This window comes from Neomonachus schauinslandi, chromosome 14 (assembly GCF_002201575.2).
Source record: "Neomonachus schauinslandi chromosome 14, ASM220157v2, whole genome shotgun sequence".
Taxonomy (NCBI): Eukaryota; Metazoa; Chordata; class Mammalia; order Carnivora; family Phocidae; genus Neomonachus; species Neomonachus schauinslandi.
In genome coordinates this window covers 68,780,563-68,803,986 of record NC_058416.1, presented here as the reverse complement: position 1 = coordinate 68,803,986, position 23,424 = coordinate 68,780,563, and the positions used below count along the sequence as shown (strand labels likewise).

Below are 23,424 nucleotides of genomic sequence, written 5' to 3'. Positions count from 1 at the left end.
CGCAGACCAAGAAATCACAAGCTCTGGGTGTCAGAGCAGCTTAACTCACACAAACCGTGAGCCCATGGTAGGCTGGGACCCCCGTCTGGGTGAAATCCAAGATTTGAAATCCGGGGAGGGCCTGGAGAAATGCCCTTGGACAGTGGTCAGTAAACTCTAGCCGGGGGGCCAAATCAGGCCTGCCAACCTGTTTTTGTACAGCCTGTGAGCTATGAATGGTTTTTACATTTTTTAATGGTTGTGGGAAAATCAAAAGAAGAATAATATTTTGTAACATGTAAAAATTATATGAAATTCAGATTTCAGCATCCATCAGTGAAGTTTTTTTTTTTTTTAATGTTTTATTTATTTATTCATGAAAGTCAGAGAGAGAGAGAGAGAGGCAGAGGCAGAGGGAGAAGCAGGCTCCCCGCCTAGCAGGGAGCCCGATGTGGGACTCGATCCCAGGACCCTGGGATCATGACCTGAGCCGAAGGCAGACGCTTAACCATCTGAGCCACCCAGGCGCCCCCATCAGTGAAGTTTTATTGGCACAGGCCATGCCCATCCATCTATGTATTATCTGTACCAGACTGCTCTTACACAAGGGGCAGAGCTGAGTAGCTGTGACAGAGACCATAGGCCCACAAAGCTGAAAATGTTTACCCTCTGGCTCTTTACAGAAAAAGTTTGCCTATGTTCATTTTTAGGAGGTGTGGTCTGGTGAGGGAGATAGTACAGGTTTTTGAGTATTTCCTAATGTGCTCATAGATACCAGTCCATGTAATCCTCACAGCAGCCGTGTGAATGAGAAACTGTTACCCTTGTTTTCCACACCAGGAAAAGGAGACACACCTGCCAAAGGTCACCCAGTTGGAAAGTGGTGGCACTGGGATCTGCACCAAGCTGGCTGTCCCTGGAGATCCCCGTGAACCAGGGCACAGTGGTGATGACCCAGGAGAGCAGCAGCAATGAAGGTTGTGGAAAGGGTAAGATTCAGATGCCCAGAGCTGCAGAGGAAGAGCTTTCCAGGCAGAGGGCATTCCGTGGGTAAAGGCCCGGCCCTGGGAATGAATGGTGTGCACGGAGAATGGAAGGAGCTGAGTGGGAGCTCCCAGGACAGCTGGGGTCAAGCCGTGGCACTCCTGAGTGCAGGGCAGCAACAAAGAAACAGACTCTGGGCCTAGGTTCAGGTCCTCGGTGCACCACTTAAAGCTGTGTGTTTGGGATGAGTTGCTTAACTGTAAAAATAGTCCCTAACTCTTTGGGCGGTTGTTACGGACAGACTGAATTTAATATATGTGAAGTGTTTAGAAGGGCACCTGGCACTTAGTAAACACAACATATGTTGTTATTATTAAGATTATTATTGTCAGAAACTGGATGTGATTTGAAGGTTGGCATAAGTAAAGGCCTGATACATGAAAAATGAAAGCACAAGTGGGGACTTGTGCTTGGGGCATACCAAGTAGGAAAAGTGGGACTGGAGCCAGGGAAATACAGAGGAGGCAAGTTGCTGTGGAGAGTCAGTTTTGGGGTCCCCAAAGGCTCTAGAGGGACAGAGGCAGAGAGCAGGAACAGAGGGGGCCAGGGAAGGGGCTGAAGTTCATTCTCACTCATGGGGAGCCTGGCTTTGTGCCCAGCACCTGGTATACGTTATTAATCCTCACTACAACCCTTCCAAGTCAGTCCCCCATCATCCCCACTTTACAGACAAGGAAGCCAAGGCTTGGAGAACTGCCAGAATTGTAAAAAGTATCTCACAAAACATATCCTGAGACTGGCCACGGCCCCAGACCTGCCAGGCCCCCAGGTCCCACCCACTTCTGCCTATCAGTGGTCAGATTTCTTGGGTAGCCCTGTGCACCAGGGTTCCTTGGTGCCACGGGACTTCCTTAATCTCTGCCAGGGGCAGAGATGGGCGATCAATGCTGTGGGGAAGTGAGACCAGTGCCCAGTCTTTGCCCAGGCTATCAGGTAGTGGCTGGATGGGTTCCTGGTATGACAGCTCTGCCTGGAGCAAGTGACTTGAAGTGGGGTGCAAGTCACCCCAGAGGGTCACCTAAGCATGAAGAATGCTTACTCACAAAGGGTCTCTGGGCACTCCTTCTGACACTGACCCTGACTTCCTCCATGGCTTTCTTCTGCTGCACTGTGTAAACCCTTGTTCTGGGGGCCTGGCAGGGTAAGGGCCTGCTCTGTGCCAAGTGTGGTAGTGGGCATTTACATGTGTGTAAAGGCACTGGAGCTTGGGAGTAAAGGTTCTGGAGTCAGAGGACAGACCTGAGTTTGTACCCTGGCTCTGGCACTATGTGACCTGGGGCAGAGGTGGGAGGGGTGCTTCTACCTCTCTGAGCCTGTTTGCTGATCTGCAGGAGGAGAATGGTAATGGAACCAACTTCACAGGTTGTGCTGAGAATTGGGCACAGAAAATGTTAGCTCATGATGGTCTCCCTTAATCTTCATGCCTTTTGTACTGATGAGGAAACTAAGGCTCAAAGATTTGCCCAGGGTTGACAGCAGATGGTAGAGCTGGAGCTCAGGCTCTTTACCCTTGACCATGGCAAAGTCATTCCACTTTTATGCACCCATGTTCTGCGCAGCTTTCTTCCCTGTGGCCTGACAGGCACAGGTATACAGAGGAGATCGAGGTTGGGGGGCAGGCAGGGGACCTCCTCTTGCTGCTCAGGCCTCCAGGTGAGTAGTGCTTTGTAAGAAGCAGCCTGCTTGCTTTGTTGTTCCCCTCCTGCCATGCACAGATACTGCTTCCTGACTGCGGCCCCTGCCTGTCCATGGACATGATCAGGGGCTTGGAGGGGGGCAGGACTAATGTTTCCAGTTCAGGGCCAGGTTCTCTGCTGTAACGCTTGACGGGTGCTATCAGCTGGCAGATCTTGTGGTGGTCACAAGGCCACATTCACAGGGCCTCAGCAGTTTAGGGTTACCCTTTCCTCTGCTACTGATACCAAGGGGCCTGAGCCTCTATCCCACACACTCCACAGAACCCGGCAACTTACCCAAGATTTCATGTAGATGGCTTAGAGGTTTTCTTTTTTTTAATCCAGCTCAGAGTCTTTGCCTTAAACCAGAGCAATGTAATTAATGGTATTAATGTGGGTCTAAATCATTTTATGCTTTGTTTATTCGTCCTGGTCTATGTTTATTTTTCCCTCCTCTATCACTTTTTTTCCTACTTGTTTGGAGGTTACATGCTGTTTCGCTTAGTTGAGGGGTTTCCTTCTCCTTGAGGTTTCTCAAGATGACCAGGCTGCTTTAAGTTGGCCAGTCCCCTCTCCCTGTAATTCTTGCTCCCATTAATTCTTCCTTGTGTTCATTTCTTGCCTCTTGTTTGCTGTCCTCTTTCCCCCTTCTCTTCATACATTCACCACAAAGGGTGCAACAACTTTTTACTTAACCCTGTAGGTAATGGGGGTTGAGGGGGATTCATGTTGCTGAGCTTCTTAGAGCCCAGCCCCTTGGCCATGAGAATTCTCTCCCTGCCCATGTCCCTCCTTAGGTCTTAGCTGGTCGCTACACTGGGTCCTCTCTAACTCCAGGTCTTCTCTCCCAGAGCCCCACTCCCTGCCCCTCACCATCCTGGACCACCCTACCTACCCTCTCTCTGTCACTGTCCCCACCTTGCCTGGTTTTTTCCCCTGGCCTTCTTGTTACCTGAACTCATGGTTAAATCTGCTTACTTGTTAACTGTCTCTTTCCCGATAAGCTCCACAAGGGTGTCCTGCTCACCAGGGTTGTCTGAGGCTGGGGCTGGCACACAGCAGTGAAGACAACAGGAGTGAATATTTGTTGAACAAATGGGTGAATGCTGGCAGCTGGGTCCTCAGTGGGAACACCCAGCTATCAGGATGGTCCCAGTGCAGCTGGTACAATGAGGAGGAAGAGAAGTCTCCTGGGATCCCACCCCCCACCCCAGGTGCCCACCCTCTGGGTCCTAAAGGGCCCCCCACCTATGGCTGAAAAACCGGACTCAGGGGAGCAGGTAGATTAATGTACTAACGTTTTTAATACAGTCTGATCAGATCAGTTCACATCACCAGGTCAACCTGGGCCTGCTCACGTGACACAGCCGAGGCACACAGTGTCCCCACCTACCAGCTCTCCTGCCTTCCTGGCTACCAACCACACTGAAACCCCCTACACCTCCCTGACCAGACTGGCATTTTTAAAATTTTGCATAAAACTATTTCTTCCATAGACTTCAAACAATCAACTAGCCAAGTTAATTATGGTACATCTAAACAAAGTTTAATACTAACCCTAATGTGTGACTGCGGTTTACAAAGAGCTCTGTATCACCTGGGATAGCTTTCAGTAGCAATTCACTACAACTGCTCCTAAAAAATAATAACAATAATAATAATAATTAGAGAATTAAAACCCAACAGCAAGTTGAATGGTTAAAATCACATAAGAACTGGAATTTGGGGTGGGGGTGTCCTCAATAGCTGAGCTTGTCCTAGTAGCAAAATGCCAGCCTCCAGGTAGGGCTCAGAAAGGTCTGGGGCCCTCCAGGTCAAGGGTCAAGCTCAGGGGCTCTCAGAGGGCACTCACTCCATGGTCCATGGGATGCTGTAGGTTTCCAGCTTCCTTGAAAACAGTTGGGCATCAGCATTGTGTAAATGTGTGGAGACCCTAATGTGGTTTCTCTCGAAGGATATGAGAAGGGGGAGGGGACCCAAATCACTGAGGTCCCAGAATGCCATCAGGTGTGGGTTTGGGATTGGGGTCACTAAGAACTGAGCACCAGGAATTCCAGCTTCCGCCCATTAAAGAAACCGGGACTGGTGTTGCCTTGGAGGCCTATGTAGTGTTTTCTCCCCTTATCCCATACCAGGTCTCGCAGATATTCCTGCAGAGTATCAGATGAGAATCTATTTCTAAAGACCACTGAGGGGATGGGTGGTGGAGTGGGGGTGGGTGGGGTGATAGGGTGGGGGGAAGGGGGAGTTAAAAACGAATAAAAATCTCTCAGCTACAGAACCCAAAGACATTACTTTCCTCCGCATTCACAGCATTTCTCAGCAGTCCCCGGTGGCCATTTCCATGGGGACACCGCATCTGCCTCACTTCCCCTCAGGCCCCATGGGTTGCTGGTCAACCTCAGGATCTACTAAAGATGATGCAAACGCCGACTGAACAATCTGAAACCCAAAGGACTCGAGGAGAGACATGTTCTGCTGGGGAGAGAAAGGTGAGCCGAGGGCAGGACCCAGGTCCCCCAGGGGGCCCCCGAGGGCCCGGACATGCACCTTCTGGATGTGTTTGTTCAAGTAGGACTTAGAGCGGAAGAAGCTCCCGCATTCAGGACAGGGGTACTTCTTCTCCCCATCAGACTCCATTTTGTTTTTGGGGCCTGCCATGTCGCAGGAGAAGGAGCCGTTGGCGCTCTGCTTCTCGGGCGTCTTCAGGTCACTGGCGTCCGAGAGGTCACCATAGGAGTCGGAGCTTTCAATCGGATCCTGATGTGAGCATTTCTGGCCTTCTAGGAAAAAACAAAACACACAGGACAGATGAGGCCAGGCTTTGGAGATGCCCCCTCCTGGAGGGGTCGGGAAGGGCCAGCTCACAGGCCTGTGGAGGGCAGCGGATGGCCAGCCACCGCCCTGGCAGAACCCCCGGAGGTTCAGCTGGTCGGTCTGGGAGCCTGGTGTGCCTATGGGGGTGAGACAGCAGGGCCCTGGGGCTGCCAGCCTCCCTCGCCGCGGACTCTTCATGCAGGTGCACGTGTATGGCTCACCACCATCTCAGCCTGCTTCGAGGAAGAGGGTATGGAAAGGGGACCTCCACTGCTTCCACCCAGAACAACTCAGAGACCCCCAGCTCCTAGGCACTCTGTTGGCTGCCCCTGGGGGTAAGACGGCTGTTCTGATGATGCTGAGCAGGTATATCAATGGCCTCACCTCCACACCAGACTAGCTGCACCCTAGCAAGGCAGAACCAGAGCCGAGAGGTCCTCAACCCAGCAGACCCCACTGATGGCTGAGACAGAAGCCAATCCTTTGCCCAATGCTGCCAACACAAGCCCTGCCCTTACCGCCTTCCTTCTGCCAAAACCTATCCAGGGCCAAGTGGCCAAAGCATAGAGATTAAAAAGCAACTTGGAACAACTCAGTCAGCTGACTGTCCCCACATAGGGCTCAGGACAAGCTGGGCCTTGAGGCAATCCTCATTGCTCTGCCTTGCCCTGCCCACACTGCAGTCCTCCACCAATCAGCAGCTTCCTGCCTGGGTTCAAAGAGCCATGCCGGGAAGGGAGGTCTGTGATGGGAGCGTGGAGCATGCCATCTCTGCCATCTGCCAAGCCCCTGGCATCATCCCCAAGGCAACAACGTGAAATACCACAGAACACCCTGAATCAACAAGTGAAGGTGGGGCCTAGGGAGCTCTCTGCAGACCAACTCCAAGTCAGAGGCAGTCAAGTAGCTCATTTATCGCCATGCATCTCACAAATGCAGCCAGAGGCCCTCCAGAAAGGACCGCTCACAGCAACCAGTCACCCCTATAGAGGGGGAAGCCAGCCCTTGGCTCCCCCTTGCCCACAGGGTGGAAGGAAAAGAAAGCATTCAGCCACAGCTCCACACCATCCTTAAAGGGCCACAGGCAATGGACAGGCCCAGAGTGACTCATCATGCAGGGCTCCTCTTCCAGCCTTGGGCCCGGGGCATCCCTGCAGGGCTCCAGACAGTGGGGGCTGGCCAGGAGCAAGGGAGGAGGGCTGGGGAAGAGGAGGCGGGGGCTGGATCTTGGCAGTGCCCTAAAGCCTCACTCACTGCCCTGGAGTGAGATACCCACTGTGACTTTTGTCCTGGAGGCCACTGCCACTCAGATCTCAGAGCCTCCTTGAGGCGGCCAGCAAGCCGGCAGCCTTCCCGCCTCCCCACGCCCGGCCCAGCGCCCCCACAACACAGTCTGCGCAGAGAAGCAAAGTGCAGAGCAAGGGGTCGCTTGCCTTTGTTGCCATAGGTCCTGGCGCAGTGGAACGCTGCTCCCCCATTCGGGATGGGCTCCTGGTGCCTGGAGACCTGGGGAAGGGGAACACCGTGGTGGGTTTTAACATGGACCTTTAAGTAGGAGGCAGAGGAGAAACCTAAACAAGACAAAAGGAGATGAGATCCCGCGGCCAGCACAGAGATACCTCTCTGCTTCCCCCACGCCTCTCCTCTGGCCGCTCTGGCTAGCATTCCCAGGTCAGCTGCACCTAGAAGGGGCCCCCTTGTTGGCTCAAAAACGGTTGCAACCACAGGAGCCACCTGGCTCAGGATGGGCGGCACTGTCCTCGAATCGGCTTCTCTGCAGAGCCCGCTCTGCAAGGCTGCGGTGGAGAACCGAGGCCGGTGGCCTGGAAGGGTGGCCTGAGATCCTGCTCCTGCCAGGACCAGAGGCCAAATGCCTCTAGGCTTGCTTGGTGCCTCAGTAGTGAGCGGTTGGAGGAGATGTCCCACAGCCCCAGGTCAGCTGCAGAGACCATGGCTAGAAATGTCGTCAGAAAAGTCATGAGGCTCAAGGGCAGCCGCAGGACTCCAGCCAAGAGAATGCCTGCTTAACACGTGTAAAGGTAAACTGCACAACAAACCGGATGGAGGCAAGATGAAATCCCAAAGGAATGCCTCCGGGAATCTCCCTTCTTCTATCTAGCAGGACATGTTCTATTTTGCTACTTTCTCACTTTCAGAATAACTGGATTTAATAACTCTTCAGACCTTTTGAGGAACAAAAGAAATAGCAACTTATGTTAAAGAGGCTCAGTCGGATCTTATTCATGGTCATCTTTTTGGTTTGGTTTTGGAGCATCCATCAGGTTCAATTAAGGAAGAAACAGATAATCTTTGTCTTTATTTTGGAGGAGGGGCAATCCAGCGATCTTGAAACTGCAGCAGCCCAACCCAGATGCTCTGGTCAGTTTGAGCCAGGTGGTATCTCAGGCTGGGAAGAGTAGATCTGGGGTCAATTTCCACACCAGCCACAAGTCTGAGGACAGAAAACCAGGTAGGCCAGTCAAAGGATACTGACTTGGGTTTTGCAGGAAGTTGTGTCATCCAACTCTACCGTGGTCAAGGATCAGAACATGCCTTCAGCAGGATCTGAAGCGTTTTAGCATAAGGTCCACTTGGAGCGCTAGTGCCCTTTAATCTACTCCAGATGTGGTTGACACATTCTCAAGCGCTTTTATTCCCCTTGAAAATTACAGTCCTAGGATAACAGTGGGATCCACGCTTAACAGGTCAGAGGCTGCGGAGTACTGTGTAATGTCTGCACAAGACTTGTTTTTAAAAAATCTGATTTGGCATGGTTTTTCAAATGCTGCTGGAACAGTAATAAAGGTTCACTTTTAGCAAGTGATAATGGTGTGCCAGGGCCCAGCACGCTGCATGCATTCTTCTGTAGAATTCCCCCAGCCACCCTATGAGCTGGGAATTATGAGTATACCTGTTTCGTAGATGAAGAAACAAAGAGGGTTGGTGAGGTTAAGTAACTTGCAGTCACATGTGGGGTTACTAGATGGCAGAGCCTGGCCTCCAACCTCAGGACCCTGTGCCACCATGTGGTCCTCAAGCACTGAGCAGACTCTTCAGTGGGCCCTGGCCCTGGAACCATCCCTTGGATTTCGGCAGTAGGTTTGTTATCACCATTTACACTTCTGTGTTTCTCTGCCATATTGGTGGGTTAGAATGGAAGCCGCTAGTAGACAGGAGCTAACCAGTGGCAAGCTTATTTAACAGACACTCCCCTGGCAATGGCAGTTGGTGGTTTTGGAGGAAAGGGGGACTGAGTGAATTTTCCTTTCTTTCCTGATGCAGCTACTTTATAGACCCGGCTGGGTTAAGAGGGTCCCATATAAACATCCCTAAGAGGGAGGCTGCAGTCAGGAATGAGGAGACAAGGCTAACAGGAAAGAGGACCTTAGCCCTGCCCCTGGGATTGGTGCTGTGGCCCCTGGCAACCAGCATAAGATATCAGGACTTTCCAATGACGCCATGACTCCACTTTGGAAGGGATTTTCTTTTGCTTTTTAATCCCGGTGGAGCCTCTGAAGTGGTGTGAAGCCCCCTCCATGGTGTACCAGGGCAGGACCACTGAGATTAAAGGGAACAGGAAAGGAGGAAAGGAGCACCAGGAATTATTATATTTACTCCTTGTGGGGAGAGCTCTAGTAGGGGAATACAGCAGACGCTCAATGAAAATTTGCTGTGTTTTCCTGAAAAACAGTCTGAGGAACACTTGACTTTACCCCAGCTGCAGACTGTACTATCTATAGCGAAACCACATGGCAGGGTGGTAGGAGTGGATCCACAGCTGCCACTTAAAGCCCAGAACTTAAACACAGAGCAACTCAGCAGCCAAGTGTTGGGATAAAACAGAAGTCGAGTTTCTGAAAAGAACATATCTTTGAAGCCAGAAATGTTTAGCCGGAATTCTGAACTCACCTGCCCATTCACCACTGATTAACCAAGAACCAAAGAGGTAGCTTGATCCAGGCACCAGAACGATGAAGACAGTGAGCACACATGTGACTTCACTACAGCCAACAAGTCAGTCACCCTCCCTCGCACTCCAAAGATGAAGAATTTACAACCAAAGGCTACTGTTCCTCCACTGCATTTTCTTGCTTGGTACATACGCTGCAAATCACACTCCAGAAGCAAATCTCCTTTTGCAAGTTTCACATCCACACAGGGGTCAGGGACTGCCTTCTTCTTGTCCAAACCCTGATGGGGTCATGCCCAACAGAGCTGTGTTGGAGGGAGGCACTAAGTAGGTCTGTATCAGCTCAGTCCAGGGGTATGGCAGGCTGTCTGTGTCCATGACTGGCACTGGTGATAACTTGTGTGCTCACCTCTGACCGGGCAGAAGGCTTCTTCTACCTTTAAGCAATGATGTTTGAGTTCAGATGTTGTCTCTGTCAAAGGCAGACTTCCAATAAGCTATTCCTCTTTTTCATACCAGTACATGTGCATATACAAAGGCCCTGCTACAGAAATTTAAAAAGTAAGGAAGAAAATCATGGTGATCTACCAGGTCCTTCTCTCCTTCCCACCATTCAACTCAACTCATTTCCTGGATTCGCAAATGAGGAAACAACCTTTTCTAGCCATCATAACTCCTTCCACTGCAAATAATCTTCCTCTACAGATGGTATGCCCCACATCCTGGTATGTCTCTAGGACAAAGACAAGGTCATCTGTCTCAAGTGTGTGGTGAGAGCAGCCAGGCTGCCTCCGTTCTTTCTCATGCTTCATGGGGAAGAGTCGTTTGTATGGCAAAGACTGGCAGATCTATAGCAGTTAAGTTGACTGCTTGAGAACTGTTGGGATTGAAGAGGTTCAAAGGGCACCGGATCCCGCCTCAACCATCTGACCATCTAGCTGACATCAGCCTTTGCTTGAACCCTTATGGAGACAAGTACATTCCTTTTTTTTTTTTTAAGATTTTATTTCTTTGACAGATAGAGACCTAGTGAGAGAGGGAACACAAGCAGGGGGAGTAGGAGAGGTAGAAGCAGGCTTCCCCCCCGAGCAGGGAGCCTGATGGGGGCTCGATCCCAGGACCCTGGGATCATGACCTGAGCCGAAGGCAGACGCTTAACGACTGAGCCACCCAGGCGCTCCGGTAAGTACATTCCTTTATTTGTGCACCTCCTCCTATATCACAGCCTTGGTGGTAGGCAGAGTGAAGGATGACCCAGAGTTTGCTGCATTCTGATTCCAGGGGCTTGATGTCTTTGGTATCCTTCTCTTCTGGACAAACTACCTTCCTCTTCTTTTTCTTTTTCTTTTTTTCCCTCAGGAGTTGTCTCCTCCTATTTCTGCCCAGTAAATGAGTCTTGAGGTAGAATCCTGTTCCTTCTCTTCTGATAAAGACCAAAATTGTTTGCTCTTCCCTTTGTATGCCTAGGGAGGGCTGGACTAGAGCCCTCTTTTGTCTTCTTGGAGGAATGGGACTTCCCATTCTGACTCTGGGACCCAGAGGTGTTCAGCCTATGATCCAGATCTAGGCTTGGCTTTACTGAGAAAAGATGGGCTCTGGTTTAACTCTTCTGGCTCCCCGAGCCCAGTCACAGGGCCTGTGGCTGCAGCCCAAGTCATGACATACAACAGTAGTTGGCTTTGCCACATCAGCTGTCTCCGAACTGGGTCGACTTTCCCTGCTGTTCCCTGCTGCTCTCAGCTCTTCTTTCCTCCTGAGCTGGGCCCCCAGGGGCTGTGGCCCTGGGTCTCCCGTCCAGTTCTTGCCCCACTCTGCAATCTGAGCTAGGCTCTGAGTTTCATCATTAACATCCTCTCCACTCTCACTGGTTTCCTGCCTCTGGTCTCTGACCTCAGTTCTCAGATGGAGAACCTCAGGCTTGAAAATTTGACCAAGCACCTGCTGACAGCATGTTGCCGGTTTAGTTATTTGTGAGGCGTTGGTCGGGGGGGAAGGGGGTGCTGTCAGGAAGCCGGGTTAGGATGAAGTAAGATAAGAAACCATCTTTTTCTAGAGCTGGGGCAGCCACAGTCAGGATGGTCAGCCACAGCCTGATAACTCCCTACACGCACAACCCCACAGCTCACTACTCAGGGGAAGCTCCTGCCAGGAAGGGTTCAACTGACGTGTCAGAAAATAGGACAGACGCTTCAGCAGTTTTTATGACCACCTCCCCGCTTTCACAGCAGGTTTCCTGGTGGTACAAACATCCATATCCAGTGGGTTTCATGGCAAACCCCAGGTATGCAATCCCAGGGAGGGACCCAGCTCCAGGGCACCAAGAACACCCAGCTACTCCGCAGTCTCCTTCCACCAGCGACCTCAGGGCACATGGAGACAGCACAGGCACCCAAAGATTCCAGCCAAGGACTGCAGGGGTGTTGTGCCTGGTCCAAGCCAGAGAGTCAGTGAGCTGTGTCTTTCCTAACATGGTTACAAAGTGTAAGGATGGGACCTCCCAAGTGTGCAGCTCCTTGTGGGGAGTTCAGAGAACTTTCACCTACCTTGTCTCCTGGGATCATTATGACAACCCTGTGAGGTGGGCAAGGTGGGGTGTTTTTTTTTTTTAAAGATTTTATTTATTTATTTGAGACAGAGAGAATGAGAGAGAGAGAGCACATGAGAGGGGGGAGGGTCAGAGGGAGAAGCAGACTCCCTGCCGAGCAGGGAGCCCGATGCGGGACTCGATCCCGGGACTCCAGGATCACGACCCGAGCCGAAGGCAGCCGCTTAACCAACTGAGCCACCCAGGCGCCCCAAGGTGGGGTGTTCTTAACCCCTTTTAAGTGATGAAGAAACTGAGGCTTAGAAAGGGGAAGGGAGAGCTCAAGGTCACAGAGTAGGGCAAGGTAGGAGGGGTGTGGACTAAACCCCGGGTCCCCTGACTCCAGTTCAGTACTCAATCCACTAAGCCATACCCAAGACTTACAGAGGCATTGGGACAAGACTGTCCCAGGAGAAAAGACTTCCCAGCAACGTCCGCACCTGGCCAAAGCAAGCGCATCGTGCAGAAGCATCTTCACACCCACCACAGACGGCTGCCCCGACCTCCTTCCGCACAGATCCGGCGCAAGCCTCCTCCGCTGACACTGTGCTTGCACAGCACAAACCTTAGCCCTCCAACCACCAACAAGCCCTGGCGGAAGCTCAGGGGCAGGCCTGACTCCATCAACACAGCACTGGGGCCACAGAGCCAGACTCTACCTAGGCCAACCTCAGCCTCAAGCATGCTGTCCTGCGCAGAGCACCTTCCACTTTCCTGTCTCATCAAGACCACAGCCTACCTGGGTTTGGGCTCTTTTCCGACCATTTGTTAGAAACTTTCTGCCCCTTGTCCATCTCCAGACTCAACCTCCTTCCTTGGTTGTTGAATTTCACACGCCAGTGAATCAGCCAGCAAAAGCTCTCAAGCAGGACCCCTTTTCTCCCACCTCTTGGGGCCTAATGACTCTCCCACCGACCTCAGTAGTTCAGTGGTGTCTACGAAATGTATCCAATCGTGCCATCCGCACAGCACATGTGTTAATGAGCCCAGGCTTGGAAACAGCACTCTCTCCTTCCGTTCCCATTTGCTGATCTCCTGGGAACTCCTATTCCAAGCATCCCAAGGATGGGAAGGAAGAGGTGTAGCTAGCTGGGTGATGAAGGTGTTTATTGTTCAGTGGGAAGGGAGGGCCAGCCGTGCAAGAAGTGGAGTCTGAGGCAAGGTGATCAAGACACCCCTGGCCTCCCACACAAGCTCAGGCCTAGCCCCTGGAAGTGAGGAAATAGCAGGGAGATTACCTCGGTTACAGATACTGCAGAAGTTGCTGGGCCCCTCACTGTGCTTCTTCAGGTGATCTGCCATGTAAGCTGCCCGCAAGTACTTCCCACACACCTGGCAGGGCACCTTATCTTCATGACAGGCCAGGTGGGAGCGCAGACGGTCTCGAGTGGCGAAAGAAGCATTGCAGGTCTGAGGGCAGAAAGGAAAAGAGGATGAGGTGAAAACTGGCATTATACTCCTGACTCCCCACCAAGCACACCAGGAAACAAAAACTGTTTCACAAGGCCAACACCTGGAATGCCTGTATAAAGAGAGCTTTACATGTGGCCCATGCTTCCTCCCCAGAAAGCAAGCAAGCTGAGACACCTGAGTTGGGATTATTGGTTCCAAATGGCCACCACAGCATGCCCAGAACATGGTACACTAAGTGTCACACTCTTTTACAAAATAAAGATGAGGCATCTGTTTGTTCTTAAACATGAAGAGTTGACTTTAGTTGCACTGACTGTAAGTGAATGTACAGAAGTAAGCTGACATATGAACAGATCCGTCTTCCTGTCCTCCATCTTGGGTTTTCCCTACTTGCTTTATACAAAGAATTCAGTTTATCCACTTTATTAAAAAGTGACCTTAGTCTTGGCCACAGGGAAATGGAAAGGAAAGGATGGACAAAGCACAGAGATTACTCCTTATAATATTCTTGTGAGTTTGTATTGAGAAAGCAGCCCCTAAAACGATAGCGTCAATTCTGCTAATGTGAGAATTAGCAGAGCGAAGGAAGGCCACATGATTCAGAGCATTTGTGGGACGTTAAGCTGCGGAAGTGCTGGTAATAACAAGAATGATACCACCCCACATTGATCGAGCATGCATTCTATGCCAGGCAGGTGCCATGATAAGCCTGTCAGAGGCACTGATCTCATGCAATCCATCCTTACAGGAGCCCTCTGAGGCAGGTTGTGTTATTACCCTCCGAGAGAATGTGGCCATAGAAAACTGTGGTGTGAGCACCAACTCCTAGTCAGTTCCCAGGAGCTGAGGGTCAGCACCAGCACTCTGGGAGGCAGCCCCAGGTCCCCAGGCGTTTCCCATCCCTGAGGCCTTGACTCAGTCTCAGTCCCTGACCTCCAATGGCCCTTCCTCATCTAGGGGCTTGCCCAGGCACCCCAGCCTTGGAGGTCATAGAATGTCAGGGAAGTCATTGGGGGAGTTCAGCCTGGAGACTTTCAAAACTATTTTGGTTCCATGGAGGTGTTTCAGAGGTTCATGTCAAGTCTGACTAATTTTTCTATGTGTGTTTACTATTTAGAACTCCCACGAGAAAGCAACATTCCCCTCTAAGTGCATTACAGAGCGAATGTTAACCCATTGGAGAAGACCCACCACCCCATTAACTCACTAGAATGGAGCTGCTCCTGCCGTCTCTGTTTAACAGAAGCACCTCCTGAGATCCCAGGACCTCAAGGTAAATGTCTGAACACCATCACCACGTACAAATGTTTATCTCCTTACTGTATACGGTCAAAGCAAGAAGCCAGTGTATGCGATACTGTGGAGGCCAAAGATTCTGCTGTTCCTGCTCCAATCCCAAATGTCTGTGAGCATCAGGGCCGGCTCTGCTGCTCTCAGTCATTGTCTCTAAGTGACTGCTACACATCTGAACAGCATACCTTATGCTAATGAAATACTGTCTTTATCTGTTTCATGCATTGAGTTGATTCATTTGACAAATGAGGAAGCTGAGTTTGGAGAATGATTGGCCCGAAGCACACGACTCAGCTACTAGAGGAAGCAGCAGTCAAAACCTTGCCGCTGCCAGGCCAGCACCCTCCCTACCCTCCCGGCTTCCCTGAGGTCTGCCTCCCTTCCCCACCCCACAGCTGGGCAGACAGAGGCCTGGAGGGGATCCAGGCCGGCTGGGATGTGAACCAGACCCTGAGCCTACGCTTTTCCCATTTCCAGACTCAGCAGGGAGAGCTTCTGGTGGGAAAGGTACGGATACTTTTTGACAGTGTGTGCGGTGGCCAGGACTCCCCTGAAAGGGAGAGTTGACAGCATTTGTGCAGAGAAACTCTCGAGCACTTAGGTGACTCAGGAAGCATCCTGGGCGCTTGGTCTCATGGCCACTGGTGGGCCCCTCCTCAGTCAGGGACCTCTTGACCCAATCACAGACAACAGTGGGGGGAAAATTCCATCTTCCACCCAGCCCAGTGGCCCTGCAAACCAGAGCAAAGGCTGCCAAAAACACCCTGGGGGGAGAGGGTTGCACCTGACAAATTATCTGGGGGTCATTCACCAGCTATGCCAACCAGTGACCTAAGGACCAGCCCTCCAACAATGAGAGGCAGTGTGGTCTATGCCTAAGAACTCAAAGGAGCCAAACATGGACCAGGTGTAAGAAAATGCGGTGAAAGCACACATTCAGAATTTCATCTTCTGCAGTCCCCGGGAGAGGCGCCACTAGAGGGATGTGAAAGCGACGCCTTGTTTCTCCTGCCAACCTCCTTTTGGGGTCTGTCCTTTAAAGCACTGCCTGTCATACTGTGCTACCTAAAGATAATAGACAGCCAAACCTCAATTATCCACAAGTGGTTTATCCATTTGAGGGATTAGCTAGGCAAAATTAAAATCCCAGACCAAGCTGACTTCCCCCACCCCCTCCTCCATTGATTATCTTTCAAGGAATGAAAGCTAACTTTAGCCTGAGCAAACATAATTAGGAATGTAAATCTGCTGCTGGGGGGAGAAAAAAAACCCACAACACAACAAACTTTCACTGTATTACAAAGCCAAGCTGGAGTTGGCTTCTCTGAGCCAAAACTGACCCTTCATGGCTGCAGTCCCCAAGGTTTTTTGTGGGGGAATTGTCAAAGTGTACAAGCCCGAGTCTAGGCCTGTCAGAAGTTAGACAACACAGAACATAAAGAGCCTGGTTACATGACACAGAAGAGTGGCCAAAGGAGAGGCAGATCTCAAAGAAGGGGACACCTAGAATCTGTATACTGGGGCCACTCAGGAGAAAGGCACTTCTCATCCTGGAGACAGAGAGAAGACAGAGCAACCCTGATGGGACAAGAGCGAGCCAGCATAGCATGCTCTGATCATCCCTGATGTTCGGAATGGCCGCCACTTTGCCCTCCGCCCTGTGCACAGGCAGTCTGTTGCCGTCAAGAGCACACCTGCCAGGTCCCAGCCCAGCCACCCCAAGCTTAGGTCTCCTCTGGCCTTCCCCACTCAATACTGAGTCCCAGTCATGCTCCCTTCACTCCCCAAATAGTTTCTCCCCATCCCAGAATGCCTAAAGCTTTTTTCCCCAAGGGCTGAGCAGCTCAGGAATGGGGCCCAAATGGTATCAGGGACACTAGCACACACCCAACCTTTGGTGGCCTTTGAAGTCTGGCAGCCTGGAGGTGGGGGGAAAGGGGGTGTGGTCTCAAGCAGTCTTTTTTATTATAGCCCTGGAAAAGTCTAACGGCAATACATGGAGGCCCACTGCCATTGGCCTCGCTGGCCCCTTCCTTCTTGGGGGTGTCAGCTCCCTTGTTCCCACTTCAATTCACTCTTTCTCTAGTGAGCTATCCTCCAGCCCAAACCACCCCAACTAGCCCCTGAGAAGTGGGGCCACTGCAAGTAATGGGAGAGGTCTTGAGTTGCTCTAGTCTCTTGGCTTCAGGCTGAACTCCATGTGGGGGAAATGTCCCAGCCCCACTGTGGTCATTAAGCCAGCGCCTGAGGGCATCTGAGCCAGTTAAGGACACTCAGGCAAGCCCTGAGGAGATTTGTGTGTCACTGACAAGCCTGAGGCTTCATACCCCAACATTCAGATGGTCTTTTCACTCAAGCTGTGGCACCAGCCTCTGTAACTGGCCCCTTTTGTCATCTGTGGCATCAGGAAGGGTGGAGAGGTATAAGCCCATGCCCAGCTCTTGCCCAGGGAACCAACTCCCAAAGAGCCATCTCTTCACCTCTGATGCTTTCAGAATACACACCATGCAAAACATGCCCCTGTTGTTTAACCAAGCCCAGGCACACTGGCCAGCCAGCCCAGAGCATGAGAGCCAGCATGTCTTCACCTGCTGGGTCATCATTAGGGGAGTTCTGGCTAATGGGGCTGGAGGTGGGGCCAGCAGGTCTGTGTGTTGGAGGCGCGGGGCAGGGCAGGAGTGGGCTCCTTACGTACACCGTACACCGAGGGACAATGATGTCAGTGTTATGACAGAGACCAAGGACAAAACACACAAAGCCTCAAATGTTAGAATGAAAACTTTTATCATCACTCCTGTTATCCCCGCGGAGGCTGCGGGGGCTAAAGGGCATATCACTGGGATCCGGGCGGGGGGGGGTCTACATCTGCCTTATCAGCCCCCAAAGCCGTATATTGGTTAAATCTACTGGTTAGTCTAGTTCCTGAGTAGACCTGCTAGTAAACCTCAAAAACACAGAAGTCTAATTCATTAGCCAGAAATGAAAGCAGGACCTGTCTGAGTGGGAAGGGAAGAGGGCAGCATGGGTTGACCCAGTTGGGAGTTGCTCCATTCTCCTCTGGAGGGGGATTCACCCCTATAGTGGGGGGAGGGGTGGCCAAGCCCCATTCTAGAAACCCCACACCTTGCAGGAGGTGATGCTAGGAGAGGGGAAGCACATAAGTCCGTGACTTGATTCTTGGGAAAGCACCAACCCCTAAAATCACCCAGGCAAGGACAGATACCCGGGGGTGCCATCTGTTAAAGGGGGAGAAAAAGACAAGAGAACCCAGAAAGAAACCTGGAGGCCATGGGGGGGACCCAGAAAGGAGCTCCTTACTACCCCTGGGGTCCCTGAGCTGGGAAAGACTCCAAATCATACAGGAAGGAGCTGGGCATGGTGGGCAGGAACCATTTTGCTGGCCTCTCCCAAAAGCAGGGGTCTCAGAGCAACCGCCGTTCCCATTCCCCTCCACAGAAAAACCCTCTCTGGGGAGGCCCAGGCTAGCCTACAGGCCACTGGGTAAAGGCCCGGCTGCCTTCTGAGGCAGTCCAGCCCTGCCTCAGATATCCCGGCGGGGCTGGGCAGAAGAGAGCGCTGCTGGAGTGTGCTGGGCCCAGGTTTTCGAGGGCTGGGAATGATTTTTTTAGAGAAAGGGAAAAGGCGGTGTCAGGAACCGAATGGGACGACCTCCACAAAGCAGGCTGGGCAAAGTCCCATGATGGCAGGTCGCTAGGAAGAGATTCCAGGGGCGGCAGGCCGCTGCTGCTCCCAACCCACACCTGGAAAAAGGGCAGAGAGTGCAGGTTACCCCCCCAGGCCATCGGGCACGCCCCCACTGCCCTCTGGGCTCCTCCTACTCTGCCAGGCTGCTCAGCACGCTACCTGGGAGAGTCAGAATGTGCTCCGTGATTAGAAAATCAGAGACAGAGAGAAGGCAGCGAGGCACAGACGGATCCCAGCATGCCCACCCTGGGTCGTCGTCCTCGGGGGAGGCCACCTAGCCTGGCTGGCTTGTGAACACCGTCCACACCTGGCCCCTGGGGGCTCACTGCCTGACCTACAGCACGTCCATTCCTCCCTGCAGGGCTCCCTCAACCCTCCCTCCTTGCCACCAACAGGATAAGAGAAGCAGGTTATCCTACCAGAGACTGTAACAAGCACCCCACCACTCTGTCTCCCCCTCAGATGGCAGGAACTTGGCATAGGAAGGTGGATAGCCAAGGAGAAGAAACCGGTGTTTTCCATCCACACAGGAATACTCAGTGGCCAGGAGAGGAAATTCAATTTTCTGGGTAACACAGGGCCCCCAGATCTTGCTGAAGCAGACAAACCAAGAGTGAGAATCTTGCCCAGCCTTCCCTAAACCTACTGCTACACAAAGAGCTCACGGGGAGAGGAAACCACCTTGCTCTCCAGTCCTTAGAAGCCCTGGCTGTTTGCACACATGGTTCAGGGTGGGTTAAACAGGTGCCAGTGCACCTGAATCAGAATCAGACCATCCACTCTTATCCTCCTCCACTGTCGTTGCCACTGCCACCCCTCGTGCCCTAAGCTCAGGGGGACCCAGAAGGTCATGCTGCCCGGCAGACAAGGGGAAGTGTTGTTAGCTGGACCACCAGGAGCTCTTTACAAACCCTTGCCTCTCCACGGTGGCTCCTGCAAACTGCTGGGAACCAGAAGCCAGGCCCAATGGGGAGCCGGTGCCCCCAGGACGACATGTGTGCAATGTGGCCCACCATCCAAGGAGCTGGCAAATGCCAGGAGAGGAAAAGCCAAGCAAAAGACAGAGACAGGGTGGGAATCAGGACCCAGCAACCAGGAAGGAGGGGACACCAGCGGTGGGGGGGAGGGGGCCAGGGGGAAGAACAAAGGAGGAAAGCAGATGAGGGTGGACGGACAGAGGGGGAGGTGTGCAAAGCGGTGGTGGTCAGTCAGCCAGCCCACCACACACATCAGCTGGCTTGTGGCCGGGCTGTGAGAACAGCAGTGTTGTCTTTCAGCCCATCTCTGCCCTGGCCCCGACCCCTACCTGACACTTGTGAGGCCGCTCAGAGGTGTGCACCTGCTTGATATGTCCATTCAAGTGATCAGGCCTGGAAAAGAGAACCAAGAGAGACTTTAAAACAAGACCTCAAAAGATGGGGCCGCAAACTTGGCCAGACTCCCCACCCGTACCTGCACACACACGGATGGAGGGGACTCCCTCTTCCCCATCCCAGCATGACAAAGACAAAGTCACCACCCAGCTCCATAGGCCCAGGCCTCTCTGCCCTGGTTTTTTCTAGAGGGGGAAGGGAAGTGAGTGTTTGTCTCTGACCTTGCCTACCCGTTCACCCCGCCCCCCACCAGGCTCAACCGATTTCTAGGACCAGAGGAGGTGGCTTTAGAATGAGACAAGACTGCCTTACTGCAGCCTTTCTGGGAGGGGGTATGTGTGATTCATTGTCCAGACTAAAGCCCCTTAGAAACTCAGTATTCCCCTCCCCCAGCCTCTCCCACCAGGGCAGCCAATGAATGCCACCCGGATGGAATTCAGTCCCCAGAGGCCAAGGGATAGAGCCGTAAGTCCCCAGCTGGGCTGGTAAACCAGATGCCCGCCAGAGCAGGTGGGCAGGGGCTGCCTGACCGGTAAGACTGGTTCCTGGTTGGGGCCCCTCAAAGGGAGTTCTCCATCTGTAGGTTCACATATACACAAGGTCCTCAGTATCCAGGCAAGTTAAAACCAGCCTTTTATTCTGAATACTCTCTTAAGAGGAAAAACAAAACAACCCTCTGCTCCCAGACAAGTCCTCAGTTCCCTATCAGGCTCACTAAAAAGTGAATCTAAAAAGATATCCTGCCCAACTCCTCTCTGTCCTGAAAACATAAAGGGGATCTATGGGTTCAGTTAGGCTCTGGAGCCACCAGGTCAGAGCAGATCAAAGATTTTGGTGCTAAGAGACTCTGGGTGCAGAACTCTGTGCCCCACGATCCCAGGAGGGTGTGAGGGACGAATCTTGAGTCTGCCCATCCAGGATGGCTAATGCTCTGTGGGGGGGGGTGGGGGTGGAATCTGGTGGCATGGAGTGTAAGGAGTCCCAGATGCACTTGTTTCAGTCCCTCCCTGGGCAGCCATTCATGCAGGGAAAGTCGCTGGAGGAAAAGCCTCCCGCCCCCAGAGGGGGCCCCACGCCTGGTGCCGGAAACACAAAGGGAGCCCAGGGAGAAGAATGGTGAGGCCCCGTGGCTGTGGCCTGAGGAATCCAACCCCTTCCCAAAAGGCCCAAAGGAAGACAGACAGTAGGGCACGCCTAGCGCCACAGAACTTCCCTGTGGGAAGAGAAAGCAGCTCTTGGCCACAAAACCAGGGCCGTTAAAATACTCTCCCCAAACCTGATGTGGCCCTAGAGGGTCAAGTGACTCCCACAAATCCCACACCCCCAGATCTAAGCAAGAAACTGTCCCATGAGCCAGGAATAGGACAGGTCATGGGGGAGAGGGCACCATTCCTCACCTGGAGAAGCCTTTCCCACAGCTCTGGCAGATGTAGGGCTTGCCCACCGACCCATCGTGGGACCGCACATGGTAGGACATGCGATCTTTTCTCTTGAAACGCAGCCCACACACTGGGCAGGAATAGGGCTTCTCCCCCGAGTGGGAAAGCTTGTGTCGATTAAGATGGTACACATCACGGAAGATCTTGCCGCAGATCTCACATGCCACCTGCTTCCTGGTCCGGCTCCTCTTTCGGGGGCCATCGGGGTCCTCAGAGATGGGTAGCCCATTCTCACCCAGCCTTGGTGGAGGAAGGTCGATATAGCCCAGCTGGAGGCTAGTGACACCATGCTGGGCCTCATGCTGCCGGAGCCGGTTGGCATCAGTGAACACCTTCCCACACAGGCCACATGGAAGGATGCCCGCCTCCCTCAGGCCCCCTGGGGACCCGAACATTGAGTCCAGCAGGTTGGCCTTCCTTGGGCGGCCCCGGCCTCGCTTGCCAGTCAGGGGAGGGGCACTGGATGCCACATTGGGGAATGGGGAAGTCAGCAGTTGGGGGGATAGGGGTCCGGCCACCATGGGCAAGCGGTCCACCCCAGGTAACACAGGCAGGGAGGCCTGGCTCGCAATCGCTGCACCAGCGGCCCGGGCTGCCTCCTCCTCGGGCTGCATGCTGCCTGCAATGCCATTGCTGTTGGCTGCCAAGGCTGCCCCGTTGGTCATGTCCAAAGGGAAACCCAAGTCCGAGGTCCCAGGGGGACGAAAGAGCATGATGTCTGCCCGGGCAGGGGGCACCAGGATCTGCACATTAGACTGTTTGATGACTTCCTGGCAGATCTCAATGACCGACCTCATCAGTAGGAACTTGGCAGCCGTCATGAGCTCGGGGAAGCTCTCCAGGCGAACCACGATGCGGGAAGTGTAAGCGAAGTCCAGGATGTCCCCGAACACCTTGGAGCTGATGGTGTGCATCTCCAGTTCCCGGCTGCCCCCAGCCCCGCCGCCTGGGGCCGCCGCTGCGCCCCCCACGTCAGCGGGACCCCCGTCTGCAGCTCCGCCGTCGCCCAACTGGGCGCTGAACACCGACTCAAAGTACTCGCTGCAGGCGGCCAGCACGGCGCGGTGCGCTGGGAAGCTCTCGTCGCCCACCCGCAGGAGCACGTCGCAGAAGCGCCCGCCGTTTTTGCGCTGCTGGTTGAGGTTGTGCAGCATCTCCGTGCTGTGCCTGCTCACCTGGTAGGTGTAGCAGCCCGATGGGCCGCAGGAAGCGTCGTTCACCCGCTCCATGGCCGCCGCCCCCTCCCCACAAACCGGGCCGCGGCACTTGCCCGCCCCCCTCCCTTCCCCTAGGCAGCGAGAAGCGGGGCGCAGCGGACGTATCTACACTCCCCACACGTGCCGGCCCGGGGCTCTGTAGTCTCGCAGGTGCGCCGAGCGCACACCCCCCTGCCCGGATCGGTCTGTCTAGACCGCAGGGCGCACCACCTCCCACATAGCTGCCCCCACCCCTGCTGGACTGAGCGCTCCTCTCTCCTCTCCGCCGGCCCGCCTCCCCTCCTAGGTCTACCTCCGGGGGGTACGCGAGCAAAGAGGTGCGCCCCTCCTGCAAACGCGCCTGCCACCTCCCCTCCCGCCCGCCAGGCGGCGCCGGCGCGCAGCCAAAAGGGGCGCGCGCGCGCGGGGAGGAGGCGGAGGGGTCTGCCGCGCAGGCGTGCGCGCGCGCGCCGCTGCTTTTCCCGGGCCCGCTGGGGGCGCGCGCTACGTCCCCTGCAAAGCGCGAGCCGGGGCGGGGGCGCCGGAGCGGAGGAAACAAAAGGCGAAGGCGGCGGCGGCGGGGCGCGCACGGGGGCGGGAGCGCGGGCCTGGTCCCGGAGTCTGGCGGGCGGTGGCGACGGCGAACGCTGGAGCGAGCGGGCGGTGGCGGCGGCAGGGTGGGCCCTTCCCCGGGCCGGGCGAAGGCGGCGGCGGAGCGGCGGCGCTGCGGCCCCGGCCTCCGTGTGTTCGGAGCGGAGGAAAGATGGCAGCGGCTGCACTTCCTCTTGCACTTTCACCCCTGGGGGGAGGAGAAGGAGGGGGCGATACCAACAACACCCCCCCCTCTCGCTTGCAGGGAAAAAAAAAAGAAACGGCGAGCTCGGCGTGGGGGGCCCCCGGCGCCCCCGGCCCTGCACGTGCGCACCCGGATCCCTGGCCCGGGCCGCCCGGCGCTGCAAACTTTCCACTTTCTTTGTGCCGAGCGCCCCCCCCCC

General features: G+C 53.9%; 1 protein-coding gene across 4 annotated transcripts; it reads right to left on the bottom strand.

Moving 5' to 3' along the window:
* Nucleotides 1-3,985: 3,985 nt before the first annotated feature.
* Nucleotides 3,986-22,462, bottom strand: PATZ1 (POZ/BTB and AT hook containing zinc finger 1). 4 transcript variants are annotated; one of them, XM_021703413.1, is made up of 5 exons: nucleotides 21,192-22,462; nucleotides 19,728-19,791; nucleotides 13,249-13,420; nucleotides 6,950-7,087; nucleotides 3,986-5,482 (listed from the first exon to the last, which is right to left on the bottom strand). In XM_021703413.1, the coding sequence occupies exons 1-5, from the start codon at nucleotides 22,460-22,462 to the stop codon at nucleotides 5,064-5,066; spliced, it is 2,064 nt and encodes a 687-aa protein (XP_021559088.1). In that variant the 3' UTR covers nucleotides 3,986-5,063. The 4 variants fall into 4 exon arrangements, with proteins under 4 accessions (XP_021559088.1, XP_021559085.1, XP_021559086.1 ...); XM_021703411.1 differs by having other exon boundaries at nucleotides 5,219-5,482; nucleotides 6,950-7,022; XM_021703410.1 differs by lacking the exon at nucleotides 6,950-7,087.
* Between the last annotated feature and the right edge of the window lie 962 nt (nucleotides 22,463-23,424).